This window comes from Rhododendron vialii, chromosome 1a (assembly GCF_030253575.1).
Source record: "Rhododendron vialii isolate Sample 1 chromosome 1a, ASM3025357v1".
Classification (NCBI taxonomy): domain Eukaryota; kingdom Viridiplantae; phylum Streptophyta; class Magnoliopsida; order Ericales; family Ericaceae; genus Rhododendron; species Rhododendron vialii.
The window spans coordinates 7207357-7225184 of record NC_080557.1 but is presented as its reverse complement, the minus strand read 5'-3'; the positions used below and the strand labels follow the sequence as shown (position 1 = coordinate 7225184).

Below are 17828 nucleotides of genomic sequence, written 5' to 3'. Positions count from 1 at the left end.
CTCTACCTATATATATACTACATGTCATTATTCAAAATTCCAGTGGGAGTGGCAAAGAACTTGGAGAAAATGCAAAGAAAATTTCTTTGGGAAGGTGCAAGTGAAAAGAGAAAGACGAGCCTAGTGAAATGGGAGTCAGTAACTAGGAGCAAAGGGTGTGGGGGATTAGGAATCAAAAGACTAATGGTTCATAACGAGGCCTTACTTGCAAAGCGGTGGTGGAGGTTTACTAAGGAGAAGGATGCCTTATGGACCAAGGTGGTCTCAAATAAGTACGGTTTGAAGAATGATTTTTCAGTCCTAACAACTCCAAATCCTGGAAAAGTTTCAACTATGTGGCGTGACATTTGCTCCATAGGTAAGGAGTCCTTAACACTTTGTAACGTGGTTCAACAAGGTTTTAGAATAAGAGTTTGCTCAGGGGCTTCAACAAGGTTTTGGGGCCAGATTTGGATCGGGGAAGTACCACTTAAACAAGAATTTCCTAGGCTGTTCCTATTATCATTACAGAAAAATTCCTTGATAAAAGACATGTTACAAGAGGGAGAAGAACCTGCCTGGAATTTGCTTTTCAAAAGACCTTTGCGAGTGTGGCAAGAAGAGCAAAAATAGAGGCTTCTTCAGAAACTTCAAGGATACCAGATGGATAGGTCCAGAGATGATATTATGGAATGGAGGTGGAATGCCAACAAAATTTTCTCAGTAAGCTCAGCTTATGCAGAATGGGAAAAGCAGATGGAAAATCAAAATGGGTGGCTCAGTGTGATTTGGAGGAACTTATGTCCCCCCAAAATTGAAGTTTTCGTTTGGCAGGCCATCCAAAATAGAATTGCAACAAGATCCATTTTGTGCAGCAGAGGAATCCTTGCTTCACGTAATGATCTGTGCCTTTTTTGCTCTCTGCATATTGAGTCACTAGTGCATTTGCTCCTGTTTTGCAAATTTTCGTGGCAGCTTTGGTCCTTGATCATTAGGTGGTGGGACACAACATGGGTTTGTCCTGGTTCTTTAACTTTGCTCATGAATTGGTGGTTTTCTCACAAATTTAAGAATTTAGAAAAGTTCTGCTGGGAGACATGTTTTTTTGCAGTCTTGTGGACACTTTGGAAAGCAAGGAATGATTTTATTTTCAACGTCTCAAAAGATGTGGAAGAGCTAAGTGATCACTTGGTCAAGACTAGAATGGGTTTTTGGATAAAAGGAAAGTTTGACATCAATTAAAGATTATTCCATTGAGGATTTCAAGAGGAGTTTGAATGGAAACAGGAGGATCAAAATTTAGTATATGGATTTGATATTGTGATTGTATTTTTTGGGGTACATCCAATACTTTATTGGATGTCTTTCTTTTCGTTTCTTCCTCCGGGATTGTGGTAGAACATGATTGTATTAGAACATAAGTGCCAACCTCATTGGGATTTATGTTCTAGTAGTGATGCATTCTTACTCTTTCCCTTGATCGATGTACCCTTTCGAATTTTGAATAAAATTTCTCTCTTGCCGACCAAAAAAAAAAAACTATTGTGTACCATTATTTCAACTTTTGGCATATAATAGGAGCATGTGAGAACTTGAACCTTGTTAGTACAGACGTCGTAAGTGAAGACGACAACTTTGACAACATCTAGAGAATGGACGTTTAGAAAGTCAAGCCAATCTTGGCCGTTGAATATTCCCTTATTGCAATTAACGGGCCACGTCCTTGTTCCAGAAGTGAGAATGAGCTTTCGATATCTGGTACTCTCTCTTGGCTTTTTAACTAAAGGAACCACAACTCTGGTGTTCCTTGGTGTGATTCTAAAAACTAAGGGCCCAAAAAACCAAAAAGAGTGTAGTTATAAAAGTGGGAGCGTGAAAAATCAGTAACTCCAACTATATACAAATAGTAAATCTTATTTCCAGTTCCGATGAACCAAAAAGTTCCAATTTGCAAGCAGCAAGAGAAAAACTTTTAGAGTGTTGTTATTTGATAAATTTGCAAGCTACTCTTTGGCATATTAATAATTATTTGAGATATTCGTTTTTTAAGTTAACTATTCTGATTTTAGTTTTTAATTGTTGTACTTACTACTAATTATTAGGCATTCACAGCACAGTTTCATGCCCTTCTTCAGATCAATGATGGCATTGAAGAAATTGGTTTCAAAATGGGAAATTAATAGAGAATGGACGGACAGTCCCTGTGATCAATAATTTTTTCCATCAGTATACATTGAAACAATTTTTTAAGGCTTTAAAATTAGTGCCTTTTAGGCTCCGTTCCAGAACACCTTCTTAAAAAATAAGTATTTATTTCACATTTTCAAACTCAAAAATAATATAAATGAAAAATAATTTTTCAATTTTTTTTCACCGTATAAAATATCTCAATGAGATCTATCAAACAAGATCCATATTGAAAGGAAAATTATCTACGTAAACACATAATTTTTGAGCTTGAAATTACGTTTTTAAAAAATAAGTACTTATTTCCGTTTCCGGAACGGGGCCTTAATTTCATCTTCGCAGGTTATTGTGTTCGATTCGCATGGTGTGGAAAATTATACCCATGGTTCTAAATTTATCGTCATAAGTACTTGTTATTATTGTGTATTTCTAAATTTATGTCATAGAATTTTCACTTATATTAATTTCTTATTCCTTCAATGCTCAGTTCTGTAATATTTTTTACTTAATGCGCACCAAATTTTGTCTCTCGTTGAATGCGTTAATAACATATGTTAGGAACTAATTCTTATCCCCAATAAATTTTAGTAGTTTCAATTTGTAAATTATTATACACGAATTTAAAATATAATTTCAAACATAATTTTCTTAGAGTCATTCAATGTATATAGACCCAGGTGCATCAAATGGTTTCGGGTACATACTATTATATTTGAAAATGTGTTTTAAAGTTGTGTGGAGTATTTTTAAAAAGTTTAAAAATCCGTGCTTCCCGTTTCCAAGTATAAGCTTTAAGTTAACTAATTCTATTATTAGTGGCGTTACACCCAGTCAATTATATATGCTCATGGGACTCATGTCGGCTCCAACTTATAGTTCAATGCTTTGCAATAAACAGTAGAGAAATAATACTAATTTGCAACAGAATTTTCGTATCGTAACCTACGAATTGTAGGAATTAGGATCATAAAGACAGGCCAGATTACAACCAAAAGGTATGTTTTTTTTGTAGGCTTAAGATGATAAAAGACATTAATTTGAACACTTACCATACAACACCAGTTGCATTTTGCTAATTTCATCTGCCTCCACGTCTCCGAGCATTGCTTTTCAGCCTCTTTCCATTTCTGTTTCCAACACTTTCAACCATCTTCACAAGCCATTAAGGTTTACCAAACGAGAACATAAGATATCCTATGACATGTCCAAATCCATACCCTGGCAGTATGACTTTCCAACCAAATCCACTCACGGGCTCTGAATCTTCTTCTTCGAATGTCGACGGGGGTGGCTGTGTGCTTGACCGATTCCTAGTCCTAAATTAAGGGTTGCCCCAAGCGTAGGGTGGAGACCGACGTAACATAATATCCGGTAAGTCCGGAGTCGAATCCACAGAGACGGTGATGCGTGCTAACTAAAAACTCGGATTTAACTAATTTAATGGGCTCTTAGGTAGCCACTCCTTGTCGTTTTGATTGAGATTAATTAAAACCTAAAAAATTGATTGTACTTTTCAAAAAATTAAAGAGGTACGGTCGTTGGGTTCATAGCACTCGCAACCAGTCCGGATTAACCTGCTCCAATCGTTGTTCTTTAAAACGTTTGATTTTAATGAGAAAAAGATACCCCGAAAGATGTGAACCTTTTTTGTTTTGCTCGGCAGAAAGGAACTTTTATAAATCTCGAAGGGGTACATCGAGGAGAAAGCAAAAGTTACAAAAAGCAAAAGAAAAGAGATATATCCAACCAAAGTTGGATAAAACACCTCATCTACACAGTGGAGGATTTCAAAGGTTATTTAGATGGGATTCGAAAAGTGAAAGATGTGAACTTTAATGGTCGCCGTTTACCCATATGCAGCAGAGAATGAGTTTTGGACCCCCATTCTCCAGTTCACATGGGCTCCGACGATGCCCGGTTCGTCCAACGAATGTTCTTTAATAACCTAAAATTGCCTTTGCATTATTATTCCAAAACAGGAGCAGAACGTGTCCAACCTGGTCACGGTGTGATAATCATCCCACGACCCTACCTTTACGACTACTCACTAATCATTATGCAAGAAATAAGAAAAACCCTAATTTGAAACATGCTTCTAATATGCGAGATGAAAAATAAACAAGAAATATCAACTAATCAAATATCAATAAATAACTTTTATAAAGAACTGAAATTAAAACGAGTTACCGGAATGCGAATAATTGAACAAAACTTTGAAAACTTGAAGGAGATAAACTGTCCAGATAAAACAAGTACGTCCAAAAAAATTAACAGATTTTCTCGCAGGAAAGTGATCTCTCGCAGCATCTGATTTTTCTTTCGTCCGTGGAAAAATCCCAAAGAGCGCAGCTTTTCTTTTTATTCTTTTCTTCCGTCCAAAAACCTCTCTCCTCGTGCGCAGCTTTCTGTTGCCTTTTTATATGCTCCCAGCCGTGCATGCCAATTAACCATTGTTGAAACCCTGGGCCCATTCTTAGTTACAAATAATTATGAGGCCTAACTAGAATACAAAAGTCCAAGTCCAAGTCCAATTGTGGATTAATTAAGTCCAGTTTTAAACTCTCGTCTCCGTATTGCATTACGGACCACTCTGATTGTATTCAAACGACTCAACTTTGAACCCCGTTATATTCCAATTTAGCGCTTGTATCAAAACCCTCCAAATACCTACAACACAAAATAAACGCATAAAACTCCAAGTAATAATATAGATAGACGTAGCAATGATAAATTAGAGGACGCGTATGTGAACATTAATTACGCGCCTATCACTGTGTTCCCTTAGGATCGCCACATGTATTCAACAATGGAGGCCCACATAACGCTGAGTTGTTGATGTAAGAATCATTCAAAAATGTATCGAATTGTTTGCCTCGAGGTAAAGGCCCTGTTAGGCAATTCTGCCAGAGGTTAAGCGTTCTGAGAGAGATTAAATTCGTGAGTTGTGGAGAGATCTCCCTGGTGAGCTTATTTGATGAGAGGTCTAACCATTTAAACTTCGTCATATTCCCAAGCAACTTTGGTATATGACCTGTGAGGCTGTTGTGTGATAAGTTGAGCCCTCAAATCGCATTTAGCCCATCGATGATCCTATGAATTTCACCCTGGAACTTGTTCCTTGGTAAATCAATTGCTGTGAAAACTTTAAGGATTTTTTGTCATTTGAATGGTAAATCCTTTGATTACTATTGTCAAAGAATCAGAATAATAGTAAGGAAACTGATTTTCGCGCCCCATTTTTTACTGATAGCGTTCTAATTTTAACGTGAAGTTACTAGTAACTTCATGAATAAAGTGGAGTGCGAATATCAATTTCCTAATAGTAACTTAAAATTGCAGCATTAGTAGCAGAAGTTCCCATGTATTCAAATCAACATGCAATTCATCCACATTCATCATTGCTTTGAAGCTTTTGAAGTATTTAAATGTATATTTTAAACGTTGGAAATACAATAGATGCGATTTGTACGTCGGGAACCAAATAGACAATTCGTTAATAATTTGGGGACCAGTGGTCAAATTAAGCCCAAGAAAAAGTGTTGTTTATATTGAAGCAATGGAAAGCTCTGTTCTTGTGTGCACAGTTGGGCATGTAAACAAGTTATTTCGAAAGAATTATGGTTGTAGGAAAGCCATATTTGTTCAAATCCCTTATGGGGGGTTCAAGCCCACTTCTAGATGAAAAAATGCACTAAGCCATATTTCTGTGATATTGCTTGCATTGAATCCCTCCTACGAAGTCAAAGTCAGAGTGATTGAAAAGTCATTTCATTCTATGAGTAAGTAAATAATAGATAAAAATGCTATTCACACAACAATTCAAATACACCAAACACAACATCTCACATACATGTGGACTCCATATATCTATATAATAAGATAGGACTTGTTTTGAATTCAAAAGACAACCAACGGTCCAAAATTATATCCTGCATAAATCCACACCCTCCATTCTACAATGGCATACCCATAAATACCTGATTCATCCAAGGATTATCATAAATGGAATTTTGGTAAAATTTTGATTAGATTTCTAAAATTCGAAACGAAGACTTTTTCCGTGGAAAAAAAGAAGAAAAGAAACGTAGACTTTGTGGAAACCCTAGCCCCATACCTCACGCTCCCCGTCTCCCTCTCTCGACTCTGTCTCTCTCTTCGAACGCTCAACCTCCTTGTCGACTCCCTCTCCCTCCCTCCAACCCACAACCACCGACCCAACTCCAGCAGCACTACACCACCTCTCCATCTGTGGCACCAATCCTCTCCATTACCGCACCACCTCTCCAGGTATCTCTCTCTCACACTCTCACTCACTCTCTCTCTCTCTCTCTGCTTCAAAGATGGTGATGGATTTTTTGAAATACCCCTAACCCCAATCCTCAAACTCCGAAATCCGTAACCGTAAACCCACTGTTTGTGTATATAAGTATCCATATTTTTTATTTGAAGAGGAAAAAATTAGCTACGCCGAGAGATTACTTTGGGTTTCTTGATTTGGAGTTTGATTTCACCCAAAAATTGGTCTCCACAGAGTTAGATTGGGGATTGATGTATGGAGTGGTTTACAGGCGAAGCTGATCGGATGGGTAAGCAGTTTTGATTATTACTTCTTTTAAATTGAGCTTACTTCTTTCATTATGCATGCTTCAAATACTTATATTTTTGTTGTGATAAAACATACAGGATGACTTTTATTTGGATAATCTCGAAGTGTTATTGTTCTCAGAAAGCTGGTTGTTCAATGGTAGGAACAGTGGATGTATGTGAGGTGTATGTCAGGTTGCTCGATTAGATATGTCAGCCAACAAAGAGGTATTTTTCGCCTAATTTGTGCATTCTGGTTTCTGTTCGTATTTTCGGTTGACTGTTGTTATTGAACACTAGATTTGGCTGTTCCCAAATGGGTATGCTAACCAAAATCGAATCTTTTTCATTTCTGTATCCAATTCCTATGGTGTCATTTTCATCATCCTTTTCTCGGAAATATATGCAATTGTTTGGTGGGTATGTTTTTTAGCTATGTGCTTTTGAGATCATTTGTTGTGGATTCTTCAAATGAAAAACGAAAACACTGAACAGTTGAAGAAACGAAAACACTAAATTGTGCTTCTGGGGATTTTTTTCCTCACTATTCTGTTAAAATTTTGGGATTTTATTCATTGTGCCATTGTTGTCAACAAAGGTATTTTTTGACTTCAAGGAGAGGGTAAATTGTGCGGCGATGCCTCCAGTAAGAGGCTCTATTCCCTTCAGAAGGGACGTAAAGGATTTGTGGCCCAATCCCAATTTGAAACGGCCGGTCAATCAGGTAGTTCAATGCAGAATTGGACTTGCTTAGAAGTTTTACTATGTTATCTCTTTTGCTACTTGGGTAAAGTTGGTATTATTTTATTTTTTTCCTTACAGCAATGTCATCATCTTTTGGGTCCTTTCTTTGTGTACTCGATTGAGCATGTGTGTTATAGGCCAATTATCACTTCCACCATATGAAGTTTCAGATTGCTCTCTCATGGAAATCACCTAGAAAGTTAGCTACATTTGATGTGACTTCTGGAATATTTTCCTTTTATAGGTTTTGTTGTTTTGATATTGGCTGAAGATTTAGCTATCCATGTTGTGGATGTAACTCCTCTGATCCATTGGTGGATTCAGAGATTATTCTCTTTCTTCGTTTTGTCAAATGAAAAATAAGGTAGCGAATGGCGAAGCATCTCTAATCTTATTGTCTACAGGAAATGTTAGCAGGAGAGTTGCTTGCTTGAACAAGTGTTATGATGTAGTTTACATTTTTTGTCATTGTCTTTGTGTATGTTTGTCTCTCCATCTCACTTTATGTGCGTGTGTGTAGATGTAATTGGTGACATCTCTCCAAAGCCCTGTTATGGTTACAGATCTAATTGGTCATGTCTTTGATTGTCTTAACTGATTAGTTGCTCAGAAATTGGGGACGGAAGATGAGGATAAAGAATCAGTCTCAGTTTTTTTGGGTTTTGAGGGTAGTTAACACTATAGGTCATGCCGCTTGATGAAAAGAGTTCTTGACGTAAAAGCTCCACAGCCTGGGGCTTGATAGAGTTGCTTCACTGAGTTTCACTCAGTTTTGGTTGCATCACTTGGCTTTTCGAGTTTTGAACCTCTGTATTTTTTTTTGGTTATGCTCAATGCCTACCTAGCTACCAAATTTCTTCATTTGTATCGTGTTTGTTGTGGGAATGTCTCATTGGATTTCCTTCTTCTCTATGGGTCAAGTTTTGTGCGTGGTGGTGTTTATGGGGTTGTATTCTTGGTGAATTTTATTTTGATTTTCAAATTTTCTTTTCAGGAACTAATTAGCGAATTGTGTGACTTGAATCACTCAAGATTTCAGGAACTAATTCGCAAATGGTGTGACCAGAAATCACTCTAGGTAAGTTCTATCATATTAGTTTCTCAAGTTTTGTGTGTTAAATTTTTATTGTTACTCTGGCTTTGTTTGTGTTAACTATCATAATTCACAATGTGTACTTTTCCGCTAAGTCATGCGCAAGTCTGTTTCTATGATTGGTTGATGATAATTGATATCAACAAAGGTAAAAAAAAATTGAGAAAATGTTTAATGTTAAACATAAACTTTAGTTTTTGAAATTGACAGTCCCCGCTTAGTATAGTTTTGTCAAACTCCTCTTTGTTTGCTTGAATTTTTATACAATTTGATAAACTACTGTAGACAGGGATGCACACTAATGGATGTCGGCAATCCTTCCCAAATCGACGAGCCCAACGGCATGGGTTTTGAAAGTTGGGACGAGGGTTCGAGTTGGGGTTTGTGTTGAAGTCCAATTGAAGAGTTTTGTATCTGAAGGTATATGGGTGATGAAGTTCTGAAGGTGTGGGTGAGGAAAATTACAAGGAGTTTCTTACCAAGTTTCGAGGTGTCTCAAATCCCTTATTTACTTTACCACCGCTAAACGCCATAGAGAGGTATATCTTTTGTATCTACATTTGCATAGATGTATTCCTGAATTCAAGAAATTAGTGTGGTCGGGTGCGAGATGAGCCATACTTGGATGTTGTATTCTGTAGATGGTTTATTTGGTTGGTTGTTGAATTGATTAGTCGATTTTGTGAGGGGAACCTTAAATAGATGGTTTAACGATTAGTTGTTTTGATTTTCCTGGACCCACTGTCTGTAACATGGGGTGTCAATTCCATTTCGCTTCTGGAATCAACTTAACTGCTGGATTTCTTCACTACTAATGATGCACTCATCACTCAAGGATATAAAGAGTTAGTGTTTGCTTTTCCTCTTTTCTCCTTGCTTTCATTTTTTTGGTGTTTTCTCTGATTGGCCCCCTCTGCCCCAAGACTCAGTAAAAATGCTCTGAAGCCTACATGTGGTTCAATACCTGATATGTAAGCTCTTCTTTTTAAACTTCATAGTTCAATCCCGAACAGGTTCAAATATTGCTTGCAGCCTTGCACTATGAATCCCACTTTATTTTTTGATTTCACTTGGACGTTGCATTTGATCTAAGCTCACAAAACAAACTTATAGATACAATATTCAAGCCTTGAGCCTCTTTTTGATGTTACTGGAAACTACTTTGCTTTTTCACATTTTAGGTTTTAGGTACTACATTGTTGTGACAGGGACAGTGGGGATACCGGCTATATGGAGCTGCAGTACGGCTGCAAGTTGAATGCTACAGTCAAGTGAGTTAATTTTTGCTTTAAGATTTGGATATTTTTTAGCACATTGGTATTCTCGGAATGTAACTTGCTCTTCAACTGTTGCCCTTTTTTTTTTGTTCTTGAAGTGATACCATTCGTGGGGATGCTGAATTGGTATTTTTTTCATTACCTATAATTTATCACCAATTGGTGTTCTTATATTGTGCTGGAACTTCATTTTTAAAACTTCATTATCACTGTTTAGATTGAAAAGATTCATGGGGCATTGGACCATATACTGATGCCAATGCGGGCGGGGCACTAAAGCTGCATACCTTTTAAAAACAATTGCTTCTGTTTTCATTTTGTTTCCTGTTACTAGGAGCATGCTGTAGCTGTGTACTTTAAAATTTTATATTGCATTCAAGGTGTTTGTAAGATTGCCCATACGAGAAGTTTGATTTCCAGTGAGAGTTTATCACAATCCTTCTTGGTTTTGATGCCTATAGCTAGCCTTACCCCAATTAGTTGAGGCACATAGCCATTAGTTAAAAACCAATTTCTTACATAATATTTAGTTTTGTACTACTTTTAGCTACAACCATGATATGGAAGGTTATAAGATCTTTGATGGATGTCTAAGACCAAATATAATTTGTTTTTAGTTCACAGTTACTTCGCCCATATGTTTTGATCATAACTCCTCCGAGATATGTGTTCAAGTCTTTTTTTCGTTCCCAGTTACTTCGCCCATATGTTCAGATCATAACTCCTTCGAGATTAATCTGGTTGTGGGTGTGTTGTTAATTATGGCTTGTAGGCTTCTTCAGAGGTAACAACCGTGGAGAAAAGAAGGTGGACTCTCAATGACTGACATCGAAAAGTCTCTCGGAAGGTGGACTCTCAATGACTGACATCGAAAAGCCTCTTGGAAGGTGGACTCTCAAGGACTTTGGCAAGGGAAAAGAGGGTCCGTGATCTTGACTTCTTCTATTTTATGTGTTAGATATGCAAAGTTTCAAGGTTGGGCCTTTTTCTCATTTGAATATGTGTTGCTTTGTCATGTATCGTTTGGTACATGTTGCTTATCTCCTGAAATTAATTTTCCCAAAAAAAATTGTTTGCTTGCTCCTTAGAAATCCTAACGAAAATTGTGATATTTGAACTCTCTTACTATTTAAGGTGTTCAACGTGACCGTGCAATTGTATTTGTGTTAATTTTCAACTGTTGGGCAAATTAATCTATTTCATTCTGGACAGAGCAATCACTAAAGTGCTTTCTAAGAGCCAAGGGGTTTCTAGGGAGTCATATTGGATGAATGTAGGAAAGCCACAACAATATCATATTGTCGGTTCTAAAGTATCTATTTCGATCGTCTCAGGCGATGGGACCGGTTTTTTTCTTGATGTTCATTTATTTATTTATTTTTATTGTTGTTGTTCATATCTGAGGCGACGGGACCATTTATTTATTTATTTATTTTTATTGTTATTCATGTCTGAGGTGGCGGAACCATTTTTTTACTTTGTTGTTTGTCTTTGTCTAGCTCATTTGTAATTTTAGATTGTTGCAAACTCGCTATTATGTCGCTTTGTGGCTTTAAGCACGGGAAATTCTTATGAATATGCTTGGGATTTTTTTTTTTTTTTTTTGGGGGGGGGGGGGGGGGGGGGGGGGTTGGGGAGGTTCGTTGGGTAAGGGTTGATATATTGCACGTGAGTCCAATGTCTATTTGTGTGTGCGATCGTTTGAGCCGTGACTTCAGGCACGAGCATGAACCTAATTTAAGAAAACAAATCTTCCTGTATAAATCATTTTCGTTGGCGGGGGTGGTCAATAATTTTGTAATTCTTTTCAGTGCCGGCTCATATATTTTGGAAGGCCGAAGCGAATTTTCTATATTGAACTCCTTACATATTCATGAATTTCTTTAAAAAATGATAAAAGTACAAAAATAACAAAAAAATTAAATTAAAAGGATACAATTATGACTATAAATGTAAAAAGATATGATTGAAATTATGGAGGTGCATGGGAGTTGAATCATACACTCCCAATAACATGACAATATTATGAGACTATTGAACCAAGTATTTGGTTTGTATTTTTATTTGGAAACATACTAATATTAATATGTAAGTTACATTATAGTGGGGCCTCAATTTTGGACCCAAATTCGGGGGCCGGAGGCGGTTGCTGCCCTCGCATATCCTATAAGCCGGCCCTGATTCTTTTTAGTTGTATTCAAAATGCGTTGCGCCGTGCCTTCAGACACAGACATTCACTAGTACTACTATGTGTGGAGCCCACATGTATATGAGAAGTTGTGTTTGCATTGTTGTGTGTGTAACATCTTTAATAATAGATAGCTATCAAAATAAAATAAGCTAGGCCCCTTAACCAAGATAAATTAATGTACCTATATTGTATGCATTGTTTTGCATCTAAATTTTTGTCGTCTTACATTTTTGTCCCCAATGAACTTCATAGAAACAAAGAAATGATTGTACTACACGGTAATGACTTCCAAGACACAAAAAAGAAAACGGTGACCAGCTCGATTCAAAAGCTAAAAGCTAGCCCAGAAAATGCATGTTATTCTTCCTTTCTACATTGCTTTAGTAATCTTGTCGTTTTCAATTGTCCACTAAAAAAGATAGGACGATAAGACTCTTAAAATGCTGATGGACTACTATAGCCCTGTTTCGTTAAACTTTTTATTTTTGTTATGCTTCTTGGCATGTTCCCATCTACATCTTTTTGCTGATCACATGTAAATGCCCCTTTCTACATTCCTTTAGTAATCTTGTTGTTACCAATTATTGCCTACTACAAAAGAAAGGACAACTTGACTCTAAAATGCTGATGGCCTGCTAAAGAAAAAAAAACACATTCGAAGTTTCAAAGCAAACACTTTGGCATTGACCATTGATAATTGTAGAGACCCATAATTAGTTTTTCAAATTTTAAATGTTTAATATGTATTTGGATTATCAAAGTTGGGATAACAATGTAGATATGAGTTGGGTCAATGTGAGATGACTTGTAAGTTGTGGGAGTTGACGTAATTCAATAGGAGTGAAAGGGTGTAAGTGTTATTTGTGCTATATAAGTCAAAAAAAAAATGGGGCAGGAAACCATTTTTTTTCACTTTCCCTTTTCCTTTTTTTTCTCTTCTCTGGCGTCTCTCTCTCTCTCTCGGCTCTCACCTCTCTCACCTTCTCTCTTCGATTTCATCGACCACGAGTGAGACTTTTGAAAAATCCCAAGTACTAAAGTTGTTCTACGCGACGAGAGCTTCCTATCCATCGAAGAAAATTCACGATCGGAGCACTTCGAAGTTTCCTCCATATTCGGGCTTGCTTCTAACCCTCGAGGTAGGGATCTCCTACCTTCTTTACATGTCTAAGTGTTAGTTTGATGTACAAGAATCAAGTTTGATCATCTATTTTGAGTCTTGAATAAATCTTGTATGCTGAAAATTTCGTGGGTTCTGCTAATCTGTCTTTTTGGAGCCTTTCTGCTAGGAATTAATTTTTGGTGCTTTCATAACAGTTAAAGTACGTTTCAATACGAACATTTCGGTACCAAGATCATGAAAAACCGATAATCACACAATTAGTTATGAATTTTTGAATACCGGCTGTTTCCCCTGGATACGCGAATCTGTGCGTGGCTGTCTTCTTTTAATTTTCTGGGTATGATGAACAATTTGGTGGCTTTGGGTCTTTTACAGGAGCTGCATATTTAAGTTAGGAAGGGATTGGCGTTGGAATCAAGTGATTCGGTTAAGTATACAATTTTTGGTGAATTTCTAAAGTAGGGTTAGTCGACTAGGGCGAAAATGGTTGCGAAACTGTTTTTCCTTTGATTTTTGGGTTAATCTCCTCTCGTTTTTGAACCTGGGATTTTTACTGAGCGTAGGGCTTGTGGTTGTGCAACTTCTGGCGTTGGTTTCAATATTTTTGGGTTTAAGATAAAAGGGTTATGATTATTCAATCAATTTTACTTGTTTCCGTCTTGGAATTCATGTTGTTTAATTGGATATAGTCTAATGTGAATGATTAACTTCGCCAATTTGACATGTAGGGATTTCTCTCCTCCTTTATGCGTTTATGAGTTGGTTTGATGTGTTTAAGAATGTTTAAACGTCCGTATTTGTTGTTGAGAGAAATCTGTCGAAACTAGAAATCGTATGCTGAAAACCCAAGTCCTACCGGTAGGAGTTTTGGCTCTACCGGTAGAGGTGCTGTCCAGTAGTGTCTTTTGTGAAATTCTGGTCTCCTACCGGTAGGAGGTTGTGTCCTACCGGTAGGGAATGAAAAATCCGTTTTTTTAAAACTTCGGACGATCATAACTTAAACACCTGTACTCCGTTTGGGGCATATTATATATCGAAGTTGATGTATGGAAAACTATACTTTCTAATGGTGGTAGCCTTATAATTAAATTCTAAGCCTATAAGAAGTTATAGTTAAAGTACGGTAGGTTGGTTGTGGGAATCCATACCGATTTTGGAGGTTATGTTGTATTTGAATATTACGGGTGATTTGGTACACTCCTAAGTGCTCGAGGTAGATACGTTGTATGCATTGGGCATCCTTTGCCCTTAGAATCATTTGAGTGAGACACAAATGTGCGTTTAACTATTTGAATGGTCTACCGAGCTTTAGGGTAGTAGGCTATTATACTTGAAAAATGTTTGTCGACACCTAGTGAAAGTATGAGGTTGAGATGGTTGATTGTATATTAATGTTGGATTGGGAATACTTGAATGACGATGATTGATTATATTTATGAATTGAAAATGTGAGTTACAACTATTAATTTCCTCTTGAACTATGAATCGGAAAGTGAAGTCGTTGTGCCTAGCAACTTGCATGAAGTTGAACTTGTGACCACTTAGTAAATACTTGGTAGTAGAGTAAATGGGTTGGTGACGAGATTAATGATGAGAATTGTGGGAAAAGTCTAATGAATTTGTTCAAATAAGTGGAACTATGACATGATAAGTATGAGTTTCTTGCACGACATTTGCACAACGATACAATTGAGAATGTGAACGATGCGCGAACTCTCAAGGCCTAACCTTCAAGGTGGGTGCTTGGCAGGGGAAGCGGGTCCCATAACGCCCGGCAGGAGCTAACGCTCGTATTGAACTTTCAAGGCCTAACCTTCAAGGTGGGTGCTTGGCAGGGGAAGCGGGTCCCATAACGCCCGGCAGGAGCACTCGCTCATGATACCAACTAGGCCCACCAACGGGTGTGGTGCTAGGGCAGGGGAAGCGGGTCCCATAACGCCCGGCAGGAGCACTCGCTCATGATACCAACTAGGCCCACCAACGGGTGTGGTGCTAGGGCAGGGGAAGCGGGTCCCATAACGCCCGGCAGGAGCACTCGCTCATGATACCAACTAGGCCCACCAACGGGTGTGGTGCTAGGGCAGGGGAAGCGGGTCCCATAACGCCTGGCAGGAGCATTCACTCATGAAAACATAAATGAGAGTTGGAGAGTGAAAGATGATTTTGAATGAGGAGCAATTAATGTGGAACACCGATGACGTTATTGGTAACTACGAGGAAATTCAAAGGAGTTATGTTCATTCTCTACTAGAGTTGTTATATTTTGTTTACCTTAAAACATGGAGTTGTGGTGTATGAAAAGGATTTGGGATTTACGGGTGAGTTTCCTTATTGTCGAGGTGCGGTACTATTCGATGTGTCATTGTTATTTCGTACTCTAACTATGCATAGTGTGTGTATTTTTGGTGAGTGGTGGGCTCGTTACTTGAGACAAGAAAAATGATGCTTCCATTAAAGAACTCAGATTAACCTTTAGGTCTCTGAAATGTGGAAATGAAAAAGCAAGGATTGATTTGGGTAATGCCGTAATGGTAAGCTGAGATTTTAAGAATATTTGTGTGTGTAGGTGAGAGTGTCAATGTTTGAGAAATGGAGTTAAATACTTCCTAGCGTGAGTAGTATTTTGAGTTTCACCTTTGATAAAACAAATATGCTTTTAAAAAAAAAAAATATGTTTTCCCTTGATGTCTGTCTTCACTTGTGCATATAATTTAGGTATGGATATCTCTACGAGCTAGTGTAGCTCACCCTATCCTTTCAGGTACTTGTCATGACACGTAGCTTGGATTGCATGGAGTGCACATTGAGACGTCTCTTGAGCGCTTCATTGGAACCTTTAAGGAGTGGTTTATCATCAAGTTTGGTTCATGTCATGTACTTTACTTGCAATTGAAGGTTGTATCTTTTGATTAGATCATATGTAAAGCTATGTACAAACTCCTCTCCTTGATGATTATGAAACCCATTTAAGTGTAAACGTTTGGGAGACTTTATGTAAAAAAAAAAAAAAAAAAAAAAAATTTAGAGAGAAGAAGAAGCGACTTGATTTGCTGTTTGGTTTTACACGACATTCAAGGGTAAATATAATTGAGAGAAAGACTTTGGTTTGTAGAAAATATATTATTATTTTAGTTAAAAATCGTGGGCGTGACAACTTGGTATCAGAGCATAGATTTAGAATACCTTGGAACCGTGGGGGGTCACTAGGTCTTATGGGTCTAGCGATTGCATTTGTGCCATGAAAGTGTGGGTGCTAATGTAAATAGGTTTCACTTGTCAACGTGGCATTCCATGTACATTTGTGTTAGAATTGTGTAGTGTTTTGACCCATATCAGAGGAAAATTGAGGGCTTGACCTCGTAGGTGATGTGATTGTTGTTCATTACCTGCTTTCTTTAAAGCTTACGGTGGCTGGAAATTGCTTGTTTTGCGAATAGGTATATTTGTATGAAGTTACGTCTTGACGGCGTTGCTACGATGTTGTTAGGCTTTGTGATTGTTACGTGTTGATGTGTGTTCTGTTTGTTATTTGTGTTTTATGCTATTATTTTGGTGTATGTTTTGTGTTATCGAAAATAGTAAAGCTTGATCATATAGCGCATTTCATATGTTTTTGTTAAAGTTACTTTTTGATTGTTAAAGGTGATTGTAATTGGCATATATAAAACTCATTTTCTTAGACTTGAGGATCTACTTCTGGATATTCAGTCTGAAGTACGGCTGGCCACCGCAATTTCAGGATTGAATGTCTAGAATGGAAGCTCTTGAACAAAAGAAGAAGAAGGGGGATTTACCTTCTGCCATGGAACTAAACAAGGATAGATCATGTGAAACTATAGTTAAAGATTTGTATCTCTCTGACAATTTTATACTGTTGTGAAGACTATGCATGTCTAAGTCGCTCTACGTACTAGTCTTCTGTAAGTAAGTGTCTTTGTATCCTATTGAGAATTAGGAACAGTGAAACAAAATGATTAAATCCTTTAAAATTGCCATACTTTCCTTCATGAGATTGAGTTGGTAACTTGGTATATGTGTTCCTGAAATTTGGAGATGCAATGACATGGCTTGATGATGTTATTTGATTAACAAGAACTCGTGTGAGAGTATGATAGAGTTTAATGTCATGTTGACGCTACGCTATGAAGAATGTTGAACTTAGGATTAATCCTTGAAAGGAACGCTTGGTTATGAGGAAACATGATGGAGTTGTTCTAATGTGAGAATTTGAGCCACAAGGGAAGAGAAAGAGGACTCTATCTGTGGATAACGAGAGATGAAATGGAGGGAAGTATTCGGACTTGATTTTATTGTGATCGGTGTAGGTTTCTTGAATCTAGATTTCATGATGGTTAACTTATTGAACCTTCCCTGATGTTGTGCTATTTGTTGTGACGGTTGTGTTGTGTAATTCGGTTGTTTCACGACTTGTTGACTTGGTTATGAATTTCGAGGACGAAAATTCTTTAAGGAGGGTAGGATGTAGAGACCCATAATTAGTTTTTCAAATTTTAAATGTTTAATATGTATTTGGATTATCAAAGTTGGGATAACAATGTAGATATGAGTTGGGTCAATGTGAGATGACTTGTAAGTTGTGGGAGTTGACGTAATTCAATAGGAGTGAAAGGGTGTAAGTGTTATTTGTGC

At 37.4% G+C, this 17828-nt stretch overlaps 1 protein-coding gene and 2 long non-coding RNA genes across 4 annotated transcripts; all 3 read left to right on the top strand.

The window, feature by feature from the left end:
- The first annotated feature begins 5722 nt into the window (after positions 1-5722).
- Positions 5723-7125, top strand: LOC131327211 (uncharacterized). Its single transcript, XM_058360261.1, has 4 exons — positions 5723-5826; positions 6196-6453; positions 6698-6752; positions 6893-7125. Exons 1-4 carry the CDS (start codon positions 5723-5725, stop codon positions 6956-6958), a joined length of 483 nt encoding a protein of 160 aa, XP_058216244.1. The 3' UTR covers positions 6959-7125.
- Positions 7126-7380: 255 nt separating this feature from the next.
- On the top strand, positions 7381-11229 carry LOC131300438 (uncharacterized). Of its 2 annotated transcripts, none has more exons than XR_009190964.1 (3): positions 7381-8304; positions 10637-10711; positions 10752-11229. It is a non-coding gene; the product is annotated as an uncharacterized LOC131300438 (long non-coding RNA). The 2 variants fall into 2 exon arrangements; XR_009190962.1 differs by lacking the exon at positions 7381-8304 and adding an exon at positions 8886-9038 and having other exon boundaries at positions 10212-10711.
- Positions 11230-12949: 1720 nt separating this feature from the next.
- Positions 12950-16209, top strand: LOC131300429 (uncharacterized). The gene is made up of 2 exons (XR_009190959.1): positions 12950-13194; positions 15940-16209. It is a non-coding gene; the product is annotated as an uncharacterized LOC131300429 (long non-coding RNA).
- Positions 16210-17828: the final 1619 nt, after the last annotated feature.

What these genes read in the sequence shown, in the direction of transcription:
- LOC131327211 (XM_058360261.1), top strand. Translation starts at nt 5,723, where the DNA reads ATGGAAAGCTCTGTTCTTGTGTGCACAGTTGGGCATGTAAACAAGTTA. An exon ending in GTTCAAATCCCTTATGGGGG is followed by an intron (nt 5,827 to 6,195) that starts GTTCAAGCCCAC and finishes AATTTTGATTAG; the next exon opens with ATTTCTAAAATTCGAAACGA. An exon ending in AGGCGAAGCTGATCGGATGG is followed by an intron (nt 6,753 to 6,892) that starts GTAAGCAGTTTT and finishes TATTGTTCTCAG; the next exon opens with AAAGCTGGTTGTTCAATGGT.